General features: G+C 39.3%; 2 protein-coding genes and 1 long non-coding RNA gene across 3 annotated transcripts; 1 reads left to right on the top strand and 2 right to left on the bottom strand.

Moving 5' to 3' along the window:
* Positions 1–2,149: 2,149 nt before the first annotated feature.
* On the top strand, positions 2,150–3,078 carry LOC120112106 (uncharacterized). The gene is made up of 3 exons (XM_039130688.3): positions 2,150–2,356; positions 2,472–2,548; positions 2,751–3,078. Exons 1-3 carry the CDS (start codon positions 2,248–2,250, stop codon positions 2,841–2,843), a joined length of 279 nt encoding a protein of 92 aa, XP_038986616.2. The 5' UTR covers positions 2,150–2,247; the 3' UTR covers positions 2,844–3,078.
* Positions 3,079–14,239: 11,161 nt separating this feature from the next.
* LOC120103778 (heat stress transcription factor A-3-like) lies at positions 14,240–20,152 on the bottom strand. The gene is made up of 2 exons (XM_039121251.3): positions 19,418–20,152; positions 14,240–15,583 (listed from the first exon to the last, which is right to left on the bottom strand). The coding sequence occupies exons 1-2, from the start codon at positions 20,024–20,026 to the stop codon at positions 14,342–14,344; spliced, it is 1,851 nt and encodes a 616-aa protein (XP_038977179.3). The 5' UTR covers positions 20,027–20,152; the 3' UTR covers positions 14,240–14,341.
* On the bottom strand, positions 19,078–19,343 carry LOC149751484 (uncharacterized). Its single transcript, XR_016398199.1, has 2 exons — positions 19,242–19,343; positions 19,078–19,118 (listed from the first exon to the last, which is right to left on the bottom strand). It is a non-coding gene; the product is annotated as an uncharacterized LOC149751484 (long non-coding RNA).
* Positions 20,153–21,141: the final 989 nt, after the last annotated feature.

Genomic DNA, 21,141 nt, shown 5'->3' with positions numbered 1-21,141 from the left:
TGACGCGTATCCCAACGTTGCTCCCTCGCAAATACAGTATATAGAAGACCCACTCTCTTTCATCAAACGCAACACAACAATCACGAGGATAATTAAACATGTCCTTCTCAAAGCCAGGATAAGCATTTGCCCTTAATTAACACGTACCTTGCTGATTCGGTTCTCTCTCTGTATATAATATGATAAGCCTCCATGTCTTATTATTAAATAGCCGGAATCCCTCGCATGCTTAACGCACTAAACACGGTTCGCTCTCGTTCGGTGGAGCCTAACAGAGCCTTCCCACTCGATTTGAGAAGATAATCTTCGTCACAACCCTCATCCGATCCAATTGGAATATTAAGGAGATATTGTTTGATTGGCTGCACAACGGGGGGTCCAGTCCTCTTCCAAAATGACTGTAGCCATCACAACTGATCATGCATCGGCGTGGAGAGGTGGAAGGAACAATATAAAGCAGTCACTGGGTACATTTGTTGGTCTAAAGCCATCATCCAACTTGCATCCCCGTCATGCGTCAAACCCGTGGCTGCTGATCCGCTCGATGTGATGGGACCCACTACCCCAATAACAAAGCTGTTTGGACTGTGAACTCCCTAGCTCCCACGGGTCTTTAAGCTTCCACTTTTCCATGCAGAGTTTCTGCCCCATGGAATACGGCGTCCATTCTTCCAAGAGGGGCACCCATGGAATACAAGGCATGAGCTTCCTGCTCTACATATATACCACCTAATTATAAACGCTTTGATTCTTAGATGAAGGTCGTAACTCGCAGAAGACGTACGTAAACTGCATGTGACTGGTGGGTTGAGTAACTGGAGCAGTCATGTACCCAAAAAAATCTGTAGTAGTCGGTCTGCTGCTTTGACTGCTATCAGAATCCATATCTTGCCTTCGTCTTTCTCTGAGCTGAAATTTTATGCCTGCGAAGCCATCAAGTCATTATACCCCGGGCAGTATATTTTTGTTTGGCTTTAAGACCAGCGAGCAAGTTGATAAAATATTCTTGACGTCATACTAATTAGCAGGCGAACCCATGAAATTTCTGCCGGAAGGTGGGTCACCACCCAACCAAGCAAGTTAATTAATACGTGTCGCATGCTTAGGACGCTCGTATACTTATCTTAAAAGACTGTGTGTGAGTGTTTCTCTTTCCAAATAAGCTGTGAACATGATTGTAGTACAGAAATTTGTGCTTGACCCGGGAAAAATGAGATCACTCTTACTCACACGTTATATATTCAAACTCAAATATGATAATCCGGGGGTGCTAGATGTAGCACGGGATGAAAACTACCCGCAATATGTTTGAGAGTTTTGATACACTCATTCCTTCCTCTTTAAAAGACCCCGGTCTCAAATACCATGGTAGATTAAGTGAGAAAGAGATATGGGCGTGCGTATACAGTCTTAGCTTTATTATAGATAATTACTAGCATTTGGAGCCTGATGTAGTTTTGTCATGGCGGTCCTTAACTCGCCTTTTCGTCACATAATTGGCCTACTATATTCTTATCGAGCGTGCAAACATATGACAGCTGTTAAAGGCAAGCTGACATCACAGTGCAGCAGTTGACTTACCGGCGAGTAGTCGCCCGCAACGACGTAAAAGATGCTGGTGATGATGACCCAAAACCAATCCTTGCACCATCGACACCTCCCATGCTATTAAAATTTAGAGCAATGCTTCAGGCACCCAAGCACGACAACACCCCGTGATCATCCCTAGCCGCATATTACCCCATTCATCCATAGGCGCCACCATTTTCTTTAGTAAGTTCCTTCACGGGGCTCGCAATCGGTGCTTGCATCATTGACTGGTTCTTTTTCTCCTTACTAAAAGCAACACGGTTCCCGATTTCCCCCATCCCTTACCCCCTCTCTCTCTCTCTCTCTCTCTCTCTCTCTCTCTCTCTGCGGATGCTATGTCTGAGAGCCCCATGCCATGGGTGTGAGGAGAGAGATGACATGGGCACGTTGGTGGGGTACGGCCGTAAGGTGCGTGTCCCTGTGTGTTTAGAAAGTAAGTGCGGGGTTGTCCCCACGCACAGGATGAGGTATTGGCAGCTGCACTGCCGGTTTTGGTCCTTGGGGTTCCCGTCTCATCTCGTCTTATGCGGACTCCTCCTCCTCTTCCCCCTCTCGAGTGCGCTGTGCTCATGAATTTATGTATAAATATCACCCTAATGACCCACCCATCCTCCCATCTCCCCAGGCCACAGTTTGCTAGCTCGGCAGGAAGGAATCATGAAGCATACCTCTCGTTTCCATGTGCTTCTTCCCCTCCTCCTCCTCGTCATCATCCTCTCCGTCCACACAACAAGAGCTTCTCGTCTCCTCCAACAGCCAGAACCTGGTAATAAACTCTTTAAACTCCTCCTCACACTCCTTATTCTACATTTGCTTGCAGGATGAGATAGAAGTCTTTCCTGATGTTTCTTCTGGCCTCTGACCTGCTCTCTTGCTCGTAGGACGACAAGATGTGAGGGTTGATGATCTTCCACTACCGGGTGATGCAGCAGAGACGGAGGAAAAATATTCCCGGGAGGTGAGTGTACATATAAATCTTCCTTGTTTTGTTCTCATCATTCTTTATGCCCACTGCATAATTATTACTGTAGTATAGTATAGTCGTGAAAATGACAAGGATTTATCCCTCTCTTTAAGTTGCAAGACCATGATGCGGGATTTTTTTTCCCTCTTTTATTTTACTTATTTCTTTCCCGTTTCATCTAATGGGAGTACTGCAGGAGTGTCAGGAAGAAGATGAGGAATGCTTGAAGAGGAGGATGATCTCTGAGGCCCATTTGGACTACATCTACACGCAGCACCATAAGCCATAGAAGAAGGGGAAACAAGCAGGGAAGCGAGCACGCATCTCAACTTGAACAAACCACCGATGATCGGTTCTTACAAGGCTGTTGTCATGAGTATCTAGTATATATGAAATATTTCTCACCAAACCCTATGATATGATAACCTGGAACGGGCTTATAATAGTATGGAGTATGTTTTGCGGCCATGTTGCCAAGTATTGTAAGTGGGAATTATATGAACCGAAAGTACCTTAGCATGCAACTACTATTTTCTCCTTCTCCACTTGTTGCCGAGAGATGACCTATTCAGAGCTTTAGTTTTGTTTTTTCACTTATCGATCTCGACTCCGGAGCGCGCCAGAGAGACGAGTGGTACAGGTGATCACTCGATCATATGGGGGGTACGGTAATACATCAACACAGCATATTCTGTATTTACCTTCGGCCTTGCCTCATTTGACCGAGTCTTTATCAAAATAATAATAATAATAATAACTTGAGAGAGAGAACAAGGATAGATTACCCATTTGGAAATCACATGACAAGGATAAGCCAGGTAGACTTTCTTATGACACTCATCTTTAGCATCTAATTTATGGGTCCATTCAGGATCTTCGAGGAAGTCTTGTCCCTTTTTGATTTTGTTAAACAAGTCTTGTCCCTTTTTGATTTTGTTAAACAAGTCTTGTCCCTTTTTGATTTTGTTAAACATCATTGCCCCATGGTTGATCGAGTCTCTTTCTTCGAACTTTTAGAAAGAGGCCAAAAAGAGTGTATGATTAGAACAATAAGGTGGCATTGCTGACCCAAATAGGATCACCAAGGCGATCTTACATTACTGATGATTCTTATTATGGAATAATCAAATTTTTGATGATTTGTGACCATCACATTTGGTATGCTATATTTTAGTAATTAAAGATTCCTAGGCTGCGATGAGTAACCTATTTGGTATTCTATGAAAATCGAATATTACTAACCATATACTGCCAAAACTGTCCTTAATATATTCTATAAAAATATTTTTATTAATCATATAAAATATATTATAATAAAATATTAATATATTCTATAAAATATATCTATTAGTCCTATAAACTATTAATTCTATAAAGGTATATTAATTATTATTATATAATTAATATTTTTTTATTTATACTTATAATATATTATTCTTTTAATATTAATATTTATTTTGATTAAGAAAATAAAGAAAATGGAACTAATATATTGAATCATTTCATTATATAAATATAAAATATAATAATATACTTTTAGTATAATTTAAAAATGTCATTGAATAATAATACGATAATAATATGCTTAATAATATATTACAATAATATATATATCATAAATACAATATATAATATTAATATAATATATAATGTAATATTAATATAATATATTAATGGTATACTAATATTTTTTGGTAGACTAAGGGATATTTTTATCTCTAAATTTTAGTTCAGAATCCCTGCCTTGGGGTAATCTTGGATGCTCGACCTTAAAAATGGATATCCCGTCACTAGGTTGAACAGTGATTCGAGAAATATAACTGATTTTAGATCACTGCACCATAGGATCATCATAATGCAACCAAAAATGATGATCTCATCATCTCCATCCATATCACCTTTGATCTTGGGATGATCACGAGATATACCAAACATCCAGTACTTTGAGATGGCAAACCCTAAAGTAAAGTATCATCTAGCGGAGTGGATCCAGACGATAAAGCCTATGCCGTGCAGCCCGTCGCTCCCTCCAACAACTCGTCCTCCTCCACTACCCCGGACAAAGTGACCTGCCATCAAACCAAGAAACCTTTCTCCGAGAAAAGTGGTCGTCCCATTATCTTTATCTTTATCTTTTCATCAATGGGGTGCAGCTTGCGGTGGGAGCGGAAGACTGGCTCTGCAGGTAGGCCTGATACTAATTAAGGACACATTAGGGTAGGAGGAGGACGGGTTGGCCAATTTTGTGGAAGGCTCGCTGAAAGGTCCCGCATCCAGATCGAGCCATAGGACATCACCGCGAGCCGGACCTATTTCACGGGTCTCCGTTAGGTCAGCAGCTCACGACCTTTTTTCTCACTCAAAAGTCCAAACAAATGCCGAACTCGAAAGATTGACCAACTATGATCACTTAGACTGAGAAAGACGACCCACCAAGAAAAAGAAGGAAAGATTAACCATGATTTACCGGACAGAGGAACTTTGTGCATATAATTATTGTAACTCTTCATGCTATGCAATTATTGTGGCCCCAGCATGCTGCAATTGCTCGACTTCTGTTAAAGCTTCAGAGACTTGATGCCATGCAGCAGTTCGGACGCATGTGCCTCCAACATGATACTTTTTTATTGCCATGATCAGAACATGGGAAGAAAGATTTTTTCTTCTTCTTTTTTTTTCATGCAGTATCATTCCTCTTTGATGAGTTACAACGGGAAATGTGGACGAGTAGGAGTTGTTTTGGCTGGAACCGAGGGTCACCTCAGATCTTCATTCCACACTGATCATGCACCCGGAAGGCTGAGCTGAGTACCAGCGTTGGCCAGCAAAATGGATTCACCATCCTCTTCTCCGTACGGCATCGGAAGGGCAGCTACCATCTGTGCCGTGGCCCACCTCGGTTGAAAATTGATTATCTAAAACTTGCTATATCTTTATTTTATAAAAATATTATAAAAAAAAAATTTATTAAAATAAAATCAAAAGATTGGAAAGAAATTATCCGAATCGAGACGTGTGATATATACTGTCCTAAAAATGCGCGCAAGTCTGCGGTAAGGTACAACTACCCGGCTTGGCCTCATACTCTCCTAATGAGCACGATTGCTGTGGAGGCTAGGCTTGACCTGGCCGACTCCTTCAAATACCCAAAAAATAAAAAAAAGGGATAGAAAGTAGAAAGTTGAAGGCTGCAAAACTTTCTGTCTCTAGAAGAAATTCTCGAGAGAACAGAGTACCAGTGAGAAAGAGAAAGATCATATTGTTTCTGAATTAATCTCGAAGGAGTCTATTTATAGACTCTACCTTTGGAAACATCATATCTTTTTGGAAATCAACATTTTCTTTCTAAAAGTCACAAATCTTCTAAAAGAGGCGTCTCACAAAAAGATATTTTAAAGAATTTAAAAAAACTGAAGTTTGGGGGATAAAAAAATTTAATTTTTTTAATTAAAACTCCAACAATTCTCCATAAAAGATTTAAACTTTTGAAAAACAAAAAGCAGAAAAACTAGACAACTTATATTATGCAAATGGATGAGGTGTCCCGTGGACTTGAACCTCATTTAGTGTTGATAGTATTTATCTGCAGGAATCATAGTTGATTAGATCTTGAACTAGATCCTTGGACTCAGAATTTTACTTGTCACATACATAGTACGGATCAATTGGGTCTTTATGCGGTTAGCGTCATTTAAAGACCTCACGTTTAATACCTTAATTTTTCATGAGAATTTTATTAGGGTTAGCCCAAACCTACCTATATGACACTTCTCACATAGGTAAGTCCTCCAAGAATATTTGTGAACTAATACCCTATATTTCCTATCTTGGGCTTATTAAGAGTATAACTCAACATTTTCAATCTTTTGTTTGTCACTGATAAGAGCACTCATCATAGGGATGGGAGGAGATATACTCTAAAAAATGTGCTCTAATACAATCACTCAATAAGTTTTATTTCTACCGCATTGAACCTCTTTCATGGGATCTCTAATCACAGAGATTGGATATTTTGCTGTCAGTGACCAAATAATGGGCTTAAGCTCCATCCTACTCGATGATTCTAGGTCTCCACTCTTAGACAAACTCTTGATTCATCTACCAAATTTTTCTCATACTCGACAAATTTCAAAAAAAAAAGCATTACTATATTTGAGTTGTCTTACAAATTTATGACGAATCTTGATATACTGGTTCATATTTTTGTTAGTACTCTTTTGATTCATCATATTTTGAGTTAGATTTTAGGTTTTGAAATAAATACAATAAAGAGCAATAATATCAATAAAGTTAGACAACCACACAAATAAATATAACAAGTAATCTAACTTTGTTATTTTTGTATGTTTTTCCAAGCAACATAATATTTTTGGAGAACAACTAATAATATTGCACAGTTTTTAAAATCTGTGCAAAAAACTTTTGCACTTTTAAAAGCTGCGCAGAAATTAAAAATTACAGAAAATAGATTGTACAAAATTTCAAGCTATAAAAAATATGTACGGCTTTTAAAGCTATAGCAATTTTCTATAGATTTTTAATGTGCCGAAAATTTCTGCACGGAATTTAAAGATGCAGAAAAATTCTGTAAATATCTTAAATCTACATAAAATTTCTGTATGCTTTTTAAAGTTGCAAAAAATATATTTGCACTATATTCAGAGCAATATGACTTTCTAAAAGGACTAATTTTTGTAAAGAAAAAAACTTTCATAGCTTTCTAATTCTATATAATTAAAACCAAATTTAGTCCTATGCAATTGAACTAAATTGATAAATGATCAAATGGAAACTTTTAGTGTAATCAAGATCACATTTTTAGACAGTTGGAAATATATATTGCCTAAAAATTACTGTCTTTATTTTATAAAAATATTATAAAGGAATAATCTGAATTCAGTAACCCAGACCCGATCTGAAAAATGGAACGGATCCATTTTTAGGACCTGATCTGCCCCACGGGTCTTCTAAAATGGGTCAGGTCAGGTCTAAGTGGGTCAAGATGGGGCAAGTCACTGGTCAAACCGACCCATTTGTAGCCTTACTATATTTATAGATGTGAAAGGGTGAGTATGATTAGATACCAAAGCATTCTTTCATTGGATGCATCCCTTCATATAATACATCTTTTTATCTATGAAAGTCTTCCGAAGAGTCTATTTGTGAAGTATCCTTTGGGATGTCTTGTGAGAAAAGAAAGCGTACGTCTCTATACTTCTTTTTTAAGTATCGCGTGAGAAATAATTAGAGATGTGTCTCTAGAATTTTCGTAGAATTTTAAGAGGGGAGAGAGATAATTAAAGGTAGAAAATTAAATCTTAGCTATTTGGAAAACTAAGTTATGTGGGAGTCTAAGATAATTTTTTATATTTAACTAAATTTATATTTTGATAAATATCCAATATAAAATTCTAAAATTTCAAAATTTTAAATTAAATATTTTATTAATAAACCAACATGCATCTCCATACATCCACTCATCCTTTTCGCGTGTAAAAATCTACAAATGGTCAATGGTTCTCCTCGTACCGCACGCATGACCTCGCTTTCATCAGCAGGAACTATTGGTTCACATGCTCCTCCATTTGAGACCATCTCTTTCAGAGTAGCAGCAGACACTGGCCCACATGACAGTCCTGCACTTCCATCTAGCCAGCAGCTTAAATTTGCATAATTTTCAAAAACATCTAACATTATCACTTATCTCAGACCTCTTTGAGGCATGCCAATTTACATGACAGTGAAGTTGCTGTGGAAGTATGAATCTTAGGCCCCGTTTGGAGGAGCTTTTGGAGGGCCAAAAAGTTCTTTCTGGCCCTCCAAAAGTACTTTTAGATAAAAAATAATGTTTGGTAAAATTTCCGAAAAGCTGTTTCAGTTTTTGCGGGAAGCTGAAAACAGCTTTTGGGGAGAAGCTACAATTTGGAGATTTTCGAAAATGCTGTTTTCAGCTTTATCGGAAAGCTATTTTTTGGACCAAAATACCCCCATTTAAATCTCACTTTTTTTCCCAAAACCCTCATTCCACCTCTTCCTCTCTCACCCATCCTCTCCCTCTCCCTCTCCCTCTCTATCTTCTTCTTCCTCTCAACGTCGCCGCCTCTGTTCCTTCTTCCTTTTCTTTCTTTTTTTTTGTTTTGGGAGCTCGTGGCTGCCCACAGTGGCAGCCGCCATGCCGGCCACCACCCATGGCCGGCGACCCTTCTATATTTCAATGAAATAAAATAATAAATAAATAAATAACTAAATAAAATAAATAAAAAGAAAAATAATGAGTGAGTAGCAAATAATCCGATCTAAATAAATAAATAAAAATATTAGTAATTATTTAACCAATTTTATTACCTAGCTAGAAAATTTGTTAGAGAGATAAATGGTCATTAGAAAAATGAAAAATTAATTTACACTAATAATTATAATATTTTATATATTTATTATTGTATTATACTATAAATATAATATTATATTACATTATATCATAATACATTGATATGTTATGTTAAATAATTTAATATTATATTAAATTATTATTTTATAATACATAATGTTATAGTACTATATTATAATAATATTATATTACATTATATTAATATTATATTATATCATATATTTATGTATTAATACGTATTATATTTTATTATGCTCTGTTGTATAATACTAGTACTGTCCTTTATGGTCATTTTGTCACACAAAAGTATTTTTTCAGTTTGTTTACCAAATACATGTTAAAGTGCCACAGCACTTTAAAAATTTAGTTACCAAACAGCAAACAGCTTTTTATAAATGCTCTGCTTCAGACAGCTCTACTTCCAACAGCTCTACTTTCCAAAGCTCTACTACTAACAGCTCTCCTAAACAGGGCCTAGGGCACATGTTTTGCGCTGATGCTTTAGATCATCAAAAAGGCCATTAATCGCAAAAAAATGAAGCTCCCGCACGGTTGCTGGCTTAATGTCAATGCCAATAAAGTCCTTCAATTCTGTAGTAGTGGATTGTATTACAGTAGCACTCACTGGAGCAGAAGATTCAGGGACCAAATGTTCCTTCACCAAGGTGAAGTAACAGAAATGTTAGCTGAGGTTGAAGGAGCCCACATTGCTGAGCTGCTAGGAAACCACTGCTTTGACTCCGAAGTTGATGAGGCCTCTCAGCTGAGGTTAAATGTTCAGTTACTAGTGATGACATAAAACCTTTAGCAACTGGTCAACTCAAAAGACTGGATAGTTGAGGGGAGAGGACCAGGTGGCAGTGGCAGGAGAGGGAGCACAGCTCTTGTAGTTGTCGTCTTGAGAACCGGTCATGAAGTTGGGACTGATAAAGGGCATCCAGCAGACGATGTCAGGTGGAGGTCCGCGTGGGAAGGAGCGCGCGGGCATGACTGCTGAGTAAATGGCGCTGAAGAGGCTGATGAGTTTTGCAGTCGTTGAGGCGGCTGCGATGAGTGAGGTGGTAAATTCTGCAAAGCGCTGGCCTGCTGAGCAATGTTCTGTGGAAGCTATGTGCTTGATTCAACTGCACTGGAAGCTGCATAGGCTTTTGACTAATTTGAGAGAAAATTTTGAGTATAAAAAATATAAAATATATAAATAAATCTATCTTATTCTATCAACATAAGTTTTTGGAACAAGTGGTGATTTCAACATGGTATCAGCGCAGAGGTCCTGAGTTGAAAGTCTAGCCTACATGTGAGGAGGAGTGTAAGAAAATATAAAATATATAAATAAATCTACCTTTTCCTATCAGCTTAAGCTTTTGGGACAAGTGGTGATTTCACGAAACTTTCGTTATTGGGTTAGCCATACACTTCACATGTTTCTAGCGATTCACATGGCATCATCAAATGATACAAGTCTTGGATAATGGCCCTTTAAACAGTTTTTCCATTCATTTTTCCCAGACTTATAAATTTTCTTTTGCTTTGATTTGGAATCAAATATTCCTCGTGTCATACAATAATCCTTGATTTTATCCTTAATAAAAGAATGGGTCTTGGGATATTGAAGTACAGATCTCAAGTGATACTTGTTAAGTAATTGGGTTTGTGATAATTTGTAAAATACATATGCTTGGGACAAGGAGGATAAATCATAATTATAATAATAAATATTTGAATAATAATAAATATTTGAATTATTATTACTGATATTAGTATTATAAAATGATTTTTTTATAGTCGAAATAAAGTTCATTGTATTTTGATCTGTTTCATCAATTCCTTCTCGATTTGTTTCATCGTTGTAAATCGATTTTGTGATAATTTTTTTTGTTGATTCAAAGAAAAATTGTGCATTGATCCTAAAAATAGTAATCATATGTAGAAAGATATCTATGTATATTTTTTCAATGAATGATTTCATAAATCTCAACATTGAGGAAGGAGAGAAGTTGCATATGATCAGTTAAATTGTGCAATTTCTGATATTGGAAGGGGTGCAGAAGGGAGAAGTATGTGGCAGATGGTGATGGAGGTGGCATCTAGCAGGGACTTGCTTTGATATCATCGACATCATTGAGCGGCAATAGGACTACCAGATGGATAAGAACTTGTATCTAATAAGTAAGCAAGAATATTGAATATTAGACCACTCCTGTACTTGTATAATTTTACTAAAACAATTACGAACTCTATCTACAGCATACTACCTGATCCCGATGTTTTAATACACCATACCTGGAATCGATATGGATGACGAACTTCTGGCTACTTTGTGTAATGTGATTTACAAGATTGAGTCTGATCTAGAAGCTGCGACCCTATATCTAGAAGTGGTAAATTAACTAAAGTGATATGTGTAAGTTAACTGGTATCTTCAATTATATATTAACATATTACAATACGATTTTTTTTCATAAACAAAAATATTTAAAAAGGGCACTAACAACTTTAGAGTTCGACAGCTATAGTAAGTAAGAAAAGTATAAATCCAAGTATATTATATATCAGGAGAATATTTACCTAACATTAGATGGTTACTAATATGATACTATCTTATATATAATTTTTTTAATATTTTTTGCAGCTAAATGATGGATTCATTTTGGTTTGTCCGCGAAAAATCTTAAAGGGCTAGCTATCTGAATCCTCTCCCAAACAGTCTCCTCAAGCAACTGTGAGCATAATTGGTCTACCTCCGTCCTTATCCACAGCAAGCAGAGAAACCATCTGATACAGAAGCACGTCAATGCTCTTGTATGTGTTCACTACAATTTGAGGTTGAGGTTGAAGTGCATTCAATAGGAAGTAGAGCTAAAGTACACAGATCTGATTCATTGTGTTTTCGTTGATGATGAGGATGATTCTATAATCGGATAGCTTATGGCCTAGTAATAGAAGTTGAAGCTTGATGAGCGAGGTTCGCCTCCAAAAAAAAGAAAAGAAAAGGCACTTGCATCCCCCATGAAGAGTGTGGAGGAAGAGCCAGTTTACTCAGATTCAGAGATCAAGAGCAGTACCGATGACAGTTCTGATGGTCGCGGATTTACTTGCTAAGGAGGGAGTAAAGAACATGGGACCACCGTATATGAGATACAACTGCAAGGTAGTCTTCGAGTCACATGTGGTCCCAGTTTATCCATGCTACACAAAATAGAGACCACGGTGCATGATCTAGTAAAGCCCGCAATGATATAATTGCATAAAGGAGATGGGCTCTTTGAGGTCATTCAGGGGGACACAATGTAGCTGCAGATAACCTCGCACGTAGAGTAGGATCCATAAATATATCAGATTCTAAGTTGTACTGGATCTTATTACTTACAACTCTAGATAGTCTATGACCCATACGAATATAGATGCAATATATCTGAGATATTGTCTTCCAGTGGCTATTATCCTATGCAATCTTGAGCATCTTGTAGGTCAGATTATGCTATCGATACATTTGAATGGGCCCCTCCACAGCCATATTATCAGCCAAATAACACCTCTCAAAGCTAGAGCTTTAGCAAGAAATTCGAGAGTGCTTATAATCCAGAGTACGTTCCTTATAGAATGAACATACAAGACTACAACATCACTTGATTAAAGATATGGGCTAGAGGCGTTCCTTATGGGATGAACATATAAGACTATAACATTATTTGGTTAAAAAAATGGGCTGATGTGTCTCGTAACTATGTTAATGATCTGAAAATCTATGAGAGATATTGTCACTCGACGAAATTTTAGATATCAATATATATATTATATTTTAAATATATATAATTAATAGTATTATTTTATATTTTTCTCACTAATTGATTTTAGGATATTTTATATTGCTTCTTATAGTATGCAAAATCTTATTAATTATTTTATATTTTGTGTCACTTTAAAATAGCAAAATATATTATTTAGGTTAAACCAAAATTATAGAAACATTAAAAAATATCAAATTTTCTTAAAATTATTAAAAAAATAAAAAATTAATTACCAATTAATCAAACTTAAAAAACTTGAAAAAAATGGACGTGTTAATTATTATCAATTAATCAAACTTGATTTTTTTTTAAAAAAACGGCATTGTTGTGGTTCAAATGTGGCCCGAGGGCGACGATGTCGGAGGAGTTGGGGGAGCTGCCGAAGTACGGAGGAAGACGAGAAGAGCCACCTCCTGCGACCGACGGTGTACCTGTATAAAATCTCATCGATGTTTCCAGTGAGGGCTCTCCGACGATCAAGTTAGAGTGGAGCTTCGTAGGTCCAGCCAAAAGTCCCTTAGGCGTTACCTATTGGGATCCTTTATAGTTCTGATAGGAGCGCTTAGGTGGTGGAGGTATGGCCCATTCCCATCATGAGAGGGAGTGGCGCGCGGTGGAGTCCGTCTTTGGGCAGGTGAGACGTTGACAGCCGTAGCAGGGTTGGCCCGTTCTCATCATGAGTGGGAGTGGCGCACAGATTGAGCTTGCTTGGGGCACACAGCGGAGTCCGTTCTTGGGAATGGTAAGGTGTTGCCCTTGGCTGTCGTGGGCCAGTAAGCGAAGCATGCGTAGTGGCATCGCAATGCACAGCAACGTAGTAGAGCGAAGGCATGCACATGGGTGCGGCCGTTGGCAAGGCCGAGCTCGTCGAGAGATCGCGTCAGGCATTTGGCGAGGTCGACTAGACGGGTGCTGGAGCCAGCCTAGCATCCCGGGTTCCGAGGTGTGCCTGGTGGAGTGCCCCGAGCTCGAGGGTCAGGGCATATTACTGGAGAGGGCGCCTCGAGCTCGGTCGGGGCGAGTCGGTGAGTACAGGAGGCACCCTGAACTTAGTCGGGCGAGTCGGCGAATACAAGAAGCGCCCCAAACTTAATCGGACGAGTCAGCGAATACAGAAAGCGCCCCGAACTTAGTCGAGCGAATCAGCGAATACCCACGGTTGGAGGAGCTTTTGGTGAAGCCCGAGGTCGAGCTGATTCCAGGCCGGACCAAGGACATGTCTGATCGGCGTTGGTGTCTATTGGGCCAAAATTAGGGGACCCTTCTGTTATGGGTTGGATGATCTATTTTGCCCCCCATCATGCATGTTGGTTTCAACCGTACCGTGTCGCCTACCGACCGATACAAATCCTAATATCAGTTCGGCAAATCTTGATACCAATTCGGCAAATCTTGCTCCTGATTTTATCATCAAAAATATCCTTTTGAACTTTCAAGAGTGTAACAAAATTATATGAAATTAAAAATAATTTTGTTAGGAAATAACTAGTTACTACTTCCAAAAAATCAACCAAAATCAATATTATATTAATTAATCAAATTTTTGAGAGTTCTACAGTGGTGATGGTACAAGTAACCCAAAAGGGTAATGGTCAAGGCACAATAATCCTATGGTTCCATCTTTTCTTTATCATTTTTGTCAAATAGTCTAGACTGACTTTCCCATTCCTGGTAAGAGAGGTCGCTGCCTAAGCACTCGTCAAACTCCAAATCTTCACCCAGTGTTTGCAAATCGATATCCCATAGCTCACCAGATCCAGCCGCAACTTCCAGTTTGGGGGCATCATGAGCAAGGCTATCCCAAACATCGTCGTAAGAACTCAAAGAACATTCTCCAGCCTCAAGACCGATCTTCCATATTTCCTCCTGCCCGCTGACGGTTTTGTTGGCAGACACTATAGCATCTGAAAACATTTTCTCCTGAAAGGTGTCTTCCGGGAATGACACAGCGTAATCGCTACCACCAAAGGTAGCTTCTGTTTTCTCCATGACACTCTTTCCCTCGAAGCTGACAGTGTTGGGGTCTGGCCCTGCACTTTCAGTTGCAGGGACTTTAGCATTTGAAAACATCCTCTCTGGGGTCATATCCTCAGGACAAGATGCAAAGCACTCGGTGCCACTGGAGCCCATGTCTGTCTGAGAGCTCTCTGGAAGCCCTCCTTGGATGGCAGCAGAATCGGCATCCAGAAGCAGTGGGTCCGGCACCCCCAGCGCAGTTTCATCTGAGCCTCTCAGAAGTTCTTGTCTGCTTGTGTCAAGACCAAGTTTTTCAACCATATCTTGCAAAAGATTATCAGAAAGTTGTTTATTCGCACCATATTCAATGCCTTGCAGTGCAGAAGAAGTAGAACCGGTCAAATCTAGTCTCTTCTTTCCAGTCTGATGATATTCTATGGATTCATCTAAATCACTTTGGCTCGGTAATTGTTGCTTGAGGAACTTTCTTCTTACTCTTGTAGAAGTAATCTCCCTTTGTCCCTTCAGCAGCTTAAGATGGGCCAAGAATACCGGGTTCTGAAGTACCTTTGCCAAGAAAGACACCATCAGCTTCTGCCTCTGTTCCGCTGATTCCATCTGCTGGTTCAGCGCATCCATCTGTTGGACTGTCGCGAGATGCTCCTGCTGCAATCTAATGACCTCTTGCATCAATGCGCTCTTTTCCTTTCTCAATGTGTGGAGTTCACCTTCCAATTTGGGCTCCCCCCTTTCAGCTGAAGAGCATAGTTGAGTACCTACTTGCTGAACCTGAGACGACCTTCGCCTGTTTATGTTTCTTAACAAAGGCTTATTTCCTTTTACGAAATCTTCATTGGCAAACTCCCATCGATCAACATCAATCTTGCGAAAACCCTGTGAGAAGACCACAAATTCACAAATAAAATAAGGAAAAATGGAGAGACCTCCGCCAAGAAGTAAGCACAATCAACACAATACTTCATGAATCAATTTCACATCTTCAGATAACTAAAATCTAGCAGCACTTCAAGCATAAGGGCATGGGAACAACAAAAGACTTCAAAAGGCCGCACTGATTTTACATATTACATAGAAACATAGAATCAACATAAAGAGAATCTAGCTTTTGCTTATTGAAAATACGCATGCATAAAAAAAAAAAATCTAAAGAAACAGCTAAGAACCCAGAGCATGGAGGCATAACTGTTCTAGAAATTGCTGCTATATGCCTCCAAATACAAGCAAAGGCACAACAAGGTGATAAATTTTTCTTCCACTGTTCTAAGAATACAAATATTTTGACAATCTAGCAGATCTAGAGTAACTTTATGTGGGCACATCATATTCATTAAGACCGATCATTCTTTTTTTTTTTGTGCTTTTTGTTTCTGATTCAAATTCTTTTCAGAAAACATGTACCTCTGGAAAAGCATTTCAAAAACCATAAAGCAGAAGAATCCTTCGGGGCCCTTCAGGCTGAACATTTGATAAATCCATTTTCACCAGCTAAATCATATATACATGAAATATTGTCATATGATTTATACTCTATGCACTTCCAGAGTATACTCTAAATAGTTTAAAATGTCGTAGGTGCTACAGCCATTGTAATTCTACAATGTGGGTCTCTCTAAATGAGAGATCTCAGGTTGAAACCTGAATACTGGCTAATAACCACCATATTCTCAAAATGAAATAATATAATATGATATACATATAATGTGTTTGTTGCAAAATAAGATCTTTCAGACCCTTATTTCAAATGCCCGAAATCATTTTACAGGTTAAATGCAATAGAAATGTTCAGACCCATCATTTACTAACTTCCATCATTGGCTAGTGACAACACCTTGCAAGGTCATACCCGCCCTGGCTCTAACTCAATCACTCTGCCATTGAAGAATTTACAAAGTTTCTACTGAAACAGAGTATAATGTTAATTTCCTAGACTTCACTTAAGGTCAATTGTGAAGATAAGCCCAGATAGGAAATCCATGATCCCCTCTGTCATAGATCATGAATAGTTGCTACAATCCATCTTCCTGCAATGCATCTGCCTATTAATTATTTCAATTGCCTGAACAGCTTGCAACATGTACATACAAGTCAATCTTCCACATCCAGCACTGTATGTCCTCACCGTAACTTTATTAGGGGTCATTATAATTTCAATTGCCTGAACAGCTTGCAGCATGTACATACAAGTCAATCTTCCACATCCAGCACTGTATGTCCTCACATTAACTTTATTAGGGGTTATTACAGCTATGGTTCTTCACAGATGTATCTTACCATTTGACAACCATGTTTTTTAACAGGCTTCTACAATTCATCATGAATCTACTACCAATTAGATTAATATTTTTGTTACACTGTTCTTCCAACTGCCCCTTTGTAAACCACCTCGTCTTCAAACCAGAGGCACACCTACAAGTTGATCAATTCTGCATCTACCTAATTGGGCATGTTATCAATGCTCATATCATGCTTCCACGATTAAACCGATGGCAACTCAAAGATTGTTTGTAAGCAAGATGTCCAACCTACTTGCAATCTGATGTAAAGTAGATTTTACTTTATTTTACTTCAGCCTTCTTATTTTTGGATTTACTTAAGAGATCAGGAAAGTGTTTAAGTCAAGGTATGCCAAACTGTACCGAACCAAGCGGCTCGGTACAGAGGGCATACAAACACTCGGTATGCCAAATTAGCTTCTTTACCGGACGTACCGACACAGTAACAGGGTGGCACCTGCATAAGGCCTCGTATCGAGACAACATACCATAGTTTAAGTATTCTCTACACCTTCCTGATTTTCAACTTATAATTATAAAAACATAAAAATAAATAGATCTAATTAAAATCTAATTTGCATGCTGTGTCTTGCCTTGTACTGTTTGTCCAGTCATATAGTTTGTTGACTGATCAATGCACTCTCTCCTAAATAGTCGCACATTCTCCAATATATGTTAAGAAATCTATACCATTCTCCTTTCATCTCTTTGGTTTCCTTGCTAAAGCACAAAGCTAAGTTTATGCTAATTGGTTAGTCCAGCAATCACTCATCATCAAAAGGGGCAAGAAGTAGAATGCCTTTTACTCCAAATGCTAAAGACATATCTCAGGCAATGCCCACAACTATTATGAATGTTGCCATGCTCTTCTTTTCCTTGATTTAAGAAACTATTCTCCTTTCATCTCTTTGGTTTTCTTGCTAAAGCACAAAGCTAAGTTTATGCTAATTGGTTAGTCCAGTAATCCCTCACCATCAAAAGGGGCAAGAAGTAGAATGCCTTTTACTCCCAATACTAAAGCCATATATCAGGCAATGCCCACAGCTATTATGGATATTGCCAATGCTCCTCTTTTCCTTGATTTAAGAAACCACATTTCATTTTCACTGGCCACTACAATTAGAAGGAAGAGTGTTGTTGAGATAACATATAAAACACCCTCTAAAAAGATGATAAAGCAAATCAAAATCAATTATCACTTTGTTCCCCCACTTAAATCTATATAATTTGTTGCCTCCTGATCTAGCTATCAGCACATTGCCTCCTTTATAGAGATTCGTACTCATACTATTTCATATTTTTGTCCCTCTTATCTTAATTAGGATTTGTCATTAGAAACGGCTGTAATGTCTGTGTGGTGGGGTAGACCTCCTTATACTTGGACCTTGCTCCTTTTAGTGGTTTCACTGCATCGCCACAATCTTTTTAAAACCAGCTACTAAATTTACAACTGATATTTCCTAGTCCAGCATGTGATGACTACAGAGTAAAGCATAGCCACCGTAGGAACTAGGAAAAACCACAATATGAAATAATCAGATTCATGGAGTGTCCCAATTGCATATAACAATAAACATACAGAGCACTGCAAAGTAGCACATTTCGCTTGACATTTCACTCCCACAAGATTGTGCCACTAATAGAGAACATATGAACACCACAAGACAAGGAGACAGAGCATGAGGACGTAGATGGGGAAAGTGAAGCGATACCACAAAGAGAAAATGAAACAGATAGAACCTACAGAACCGAATTCGTGAAATTATTGGAAGACATGATTCAGAATAAAAATGTACTAGAATGGCAATGCTAGTTAGTTGCACTAAAATACTTCATTTGATATCTGTACTATCTATGTGAATTTTGATGCTTACCCATTGGGACGTAAGCTTGACTCCACGATATCATCTCCAATCTGGAAGCAGTTGTGTAATCAACAAACTAACCTTGTAAATAAAAGTGATGGACGTAGATTCTGCCCAGTCTTGGCAAGTCATATTTTCGTTTGGTGGTTACAGGTTCGTTGTACAATTTACAAAACAAATACAAAATACAGAAGAATTTCCCACGGACCTCACAAAACAGTGCTGGATGTCCCGAACAACATACCATTCGTCTCAAAAGTAGACACACTCCTATTTACATATTTCGGATTCAAGAGCATATACATCAGGATTAAGGAAAAAAAACAAAGGAAAAAGAAAAAATACAAGGATGCTACATGAAATCTGTAGTGTGTCAATAATATTAAAGGATACACTGCGATCCTACATAAACAAAAGTCCTCAGCAGCAATCAATCTACAGAGCAATAATCATTGGTCAACATCCAATACTTGTTAAGGGCAAAGAACGAATGTAGAATACGAACTGAAACAAACTGAATAAATACAAGCAACAAGAGCCGTCTCCGGCAAAGTTTTAGCAATACGCACATAAGTATTCAGCTGGCGGACAAAACTGGAGAAGTTGTTGTGCTTGAAGTTCCGAGGCAGAACGGCCCTAGCAAACTCGACGGGATCCCACACCACGAAGCTCTTCCCAGTAGAACCCCACGAAATGAGCGGATCCAGAGAGGGATCATCCACAAGCTCATATGTCTTGGAGAGGAAGGGCGAGATCGGCGCGCTCTGAAGAGCCTCCAGAGGCCGAGGGATCCCAACACTCTCTCCACCCGCCCCATCCCCAGACGAGAACGACGACGACGACGACGACGAAGGCCCCAAACGGTAGGGGGGAAGCTCTTCCGCAGGACGAGGCGGAGGTTGGGCGGAGAAGTCCAAGATTTCCCCGAATGGCTTCATCTCGGGCCCGAGAGGCGGAGAAGGATAGGGATTGGAAGCAGAGAGTGATCCAAATCCCATGAGAGGAGACGAGGAGGAGGAGGAGGAAGAAAAGAGAACACCCGACCCCCCACCAGAAGGGCGATTTCCCGCCGCCTCCATTAAAGCAGAGGAGGTAGGAGAGATGGGAGAAGGAGAAGAACAAAGAGGAGAGGATTGGGTTGGAGTTAGGAGGCGAGGCGGCTGATCGCCGAGCTCCATGGAAAATCGTAAAGTGAGGGGTTGCCCGGAGGGGGGGAAGGGAGCGGGCGATATTTATAAAGAGGGCTGGGGAGGGAGCAACCGCCACCGCCTCACTGGAGATTTCCATCGGGAAGAATGGAGGTGCTCGGGCGCACGAATGTTCGAGAAAATGCAGGCCGTGCCTCATCAGCTGGGCCAGTGGGTGCATGGCACGTCACGATGGCCTATGATAGAGCGACACGTACACTGACAACCCCAGCGCGGGATTTACGCGGCGGCGTGAGGTAAGCTTGCGCCAGCGGCAGGGTAGATATTTTCTGAAAAGCATAAAATATCCTTTTGTTGGCTGCCATGGAAGGGACGGCGATGGTTGCCATGAAAGGGAGGGGCGGAGGGCAGGGTCGACCCACCCAAGTCGCCGAGACGGCCACCCGACTTGGTGGAAATGGGCCACTGCAAGCTACACGCCGTATAGAATAAATCAACAACCAAAAAAATAAATAAATACAAAATATGGGCCTTGATCTTATGTACCAAGACCCATGGCACCTGACCCGAAGCCGACCAGCCAACCTCCTGACCCAATAAGGCAGAAGCCCCTTTAGTTCTGGGCCTTATATTAAATAGATAGGTTTCACATTTTTTTTTGGACAATTTATGCTGCAAATCATCTCTCTTTTTAGACTAAGCTATTGGATCAATGAACCAAAGACTCATATATTGCATAATTTTTGATAGTTAAGTATAAATATAAATAATAAACTATGACCTAACGATCTGAAGATCCTTGATGGGAACCTGACCTGACCTGTTGCCAGACCGAGATTGGCTGACTTGTACTCAACCCGTAAACTCGACGGGCCAATCTACCAAATGATCAGGTGAAAAACTACCTCCCCCAAATCGTAGGAAATGCAATATTTCTGACTCTCACCAATCAATAGTCACGCCTGATTGAAAAAATACAATAAATAGTTAGCTAAGTGGTAGATGTACCAAGTGATTTGGAATCAAAGGTTAAAGATATTAGGGAAAGGCTAGCCCCCATTATATAGCCCCGTACTATGTATGTACATACATACATACATACATAGATACATAGTTAAAGAAACGCTGAGCAGAAATAACCATGC

Source organism: Phoenix dactylifera, chromosome 13, assembly GCF_051530095.1.
Source record: "Phoenix dactylifera cultivar Ajwa chromosome 13, Ajwa_hap1_PhDact_Kaust_v1.1, whole genome shotgun sequence".
Classification (NCBI taxonomy): domain Eukaryota; kingdom Viridiplantae; phylum Streptophyta; class Magnoliopsida; order Arecales; family Arecaceae; genus Phoenix; species Phoenix dactylifera.
The sequence above is the reverse complement of the archived record's forward strand: the minus strand, read 5'-3'. Positions and strand labels throughout refer to the sequence as shown.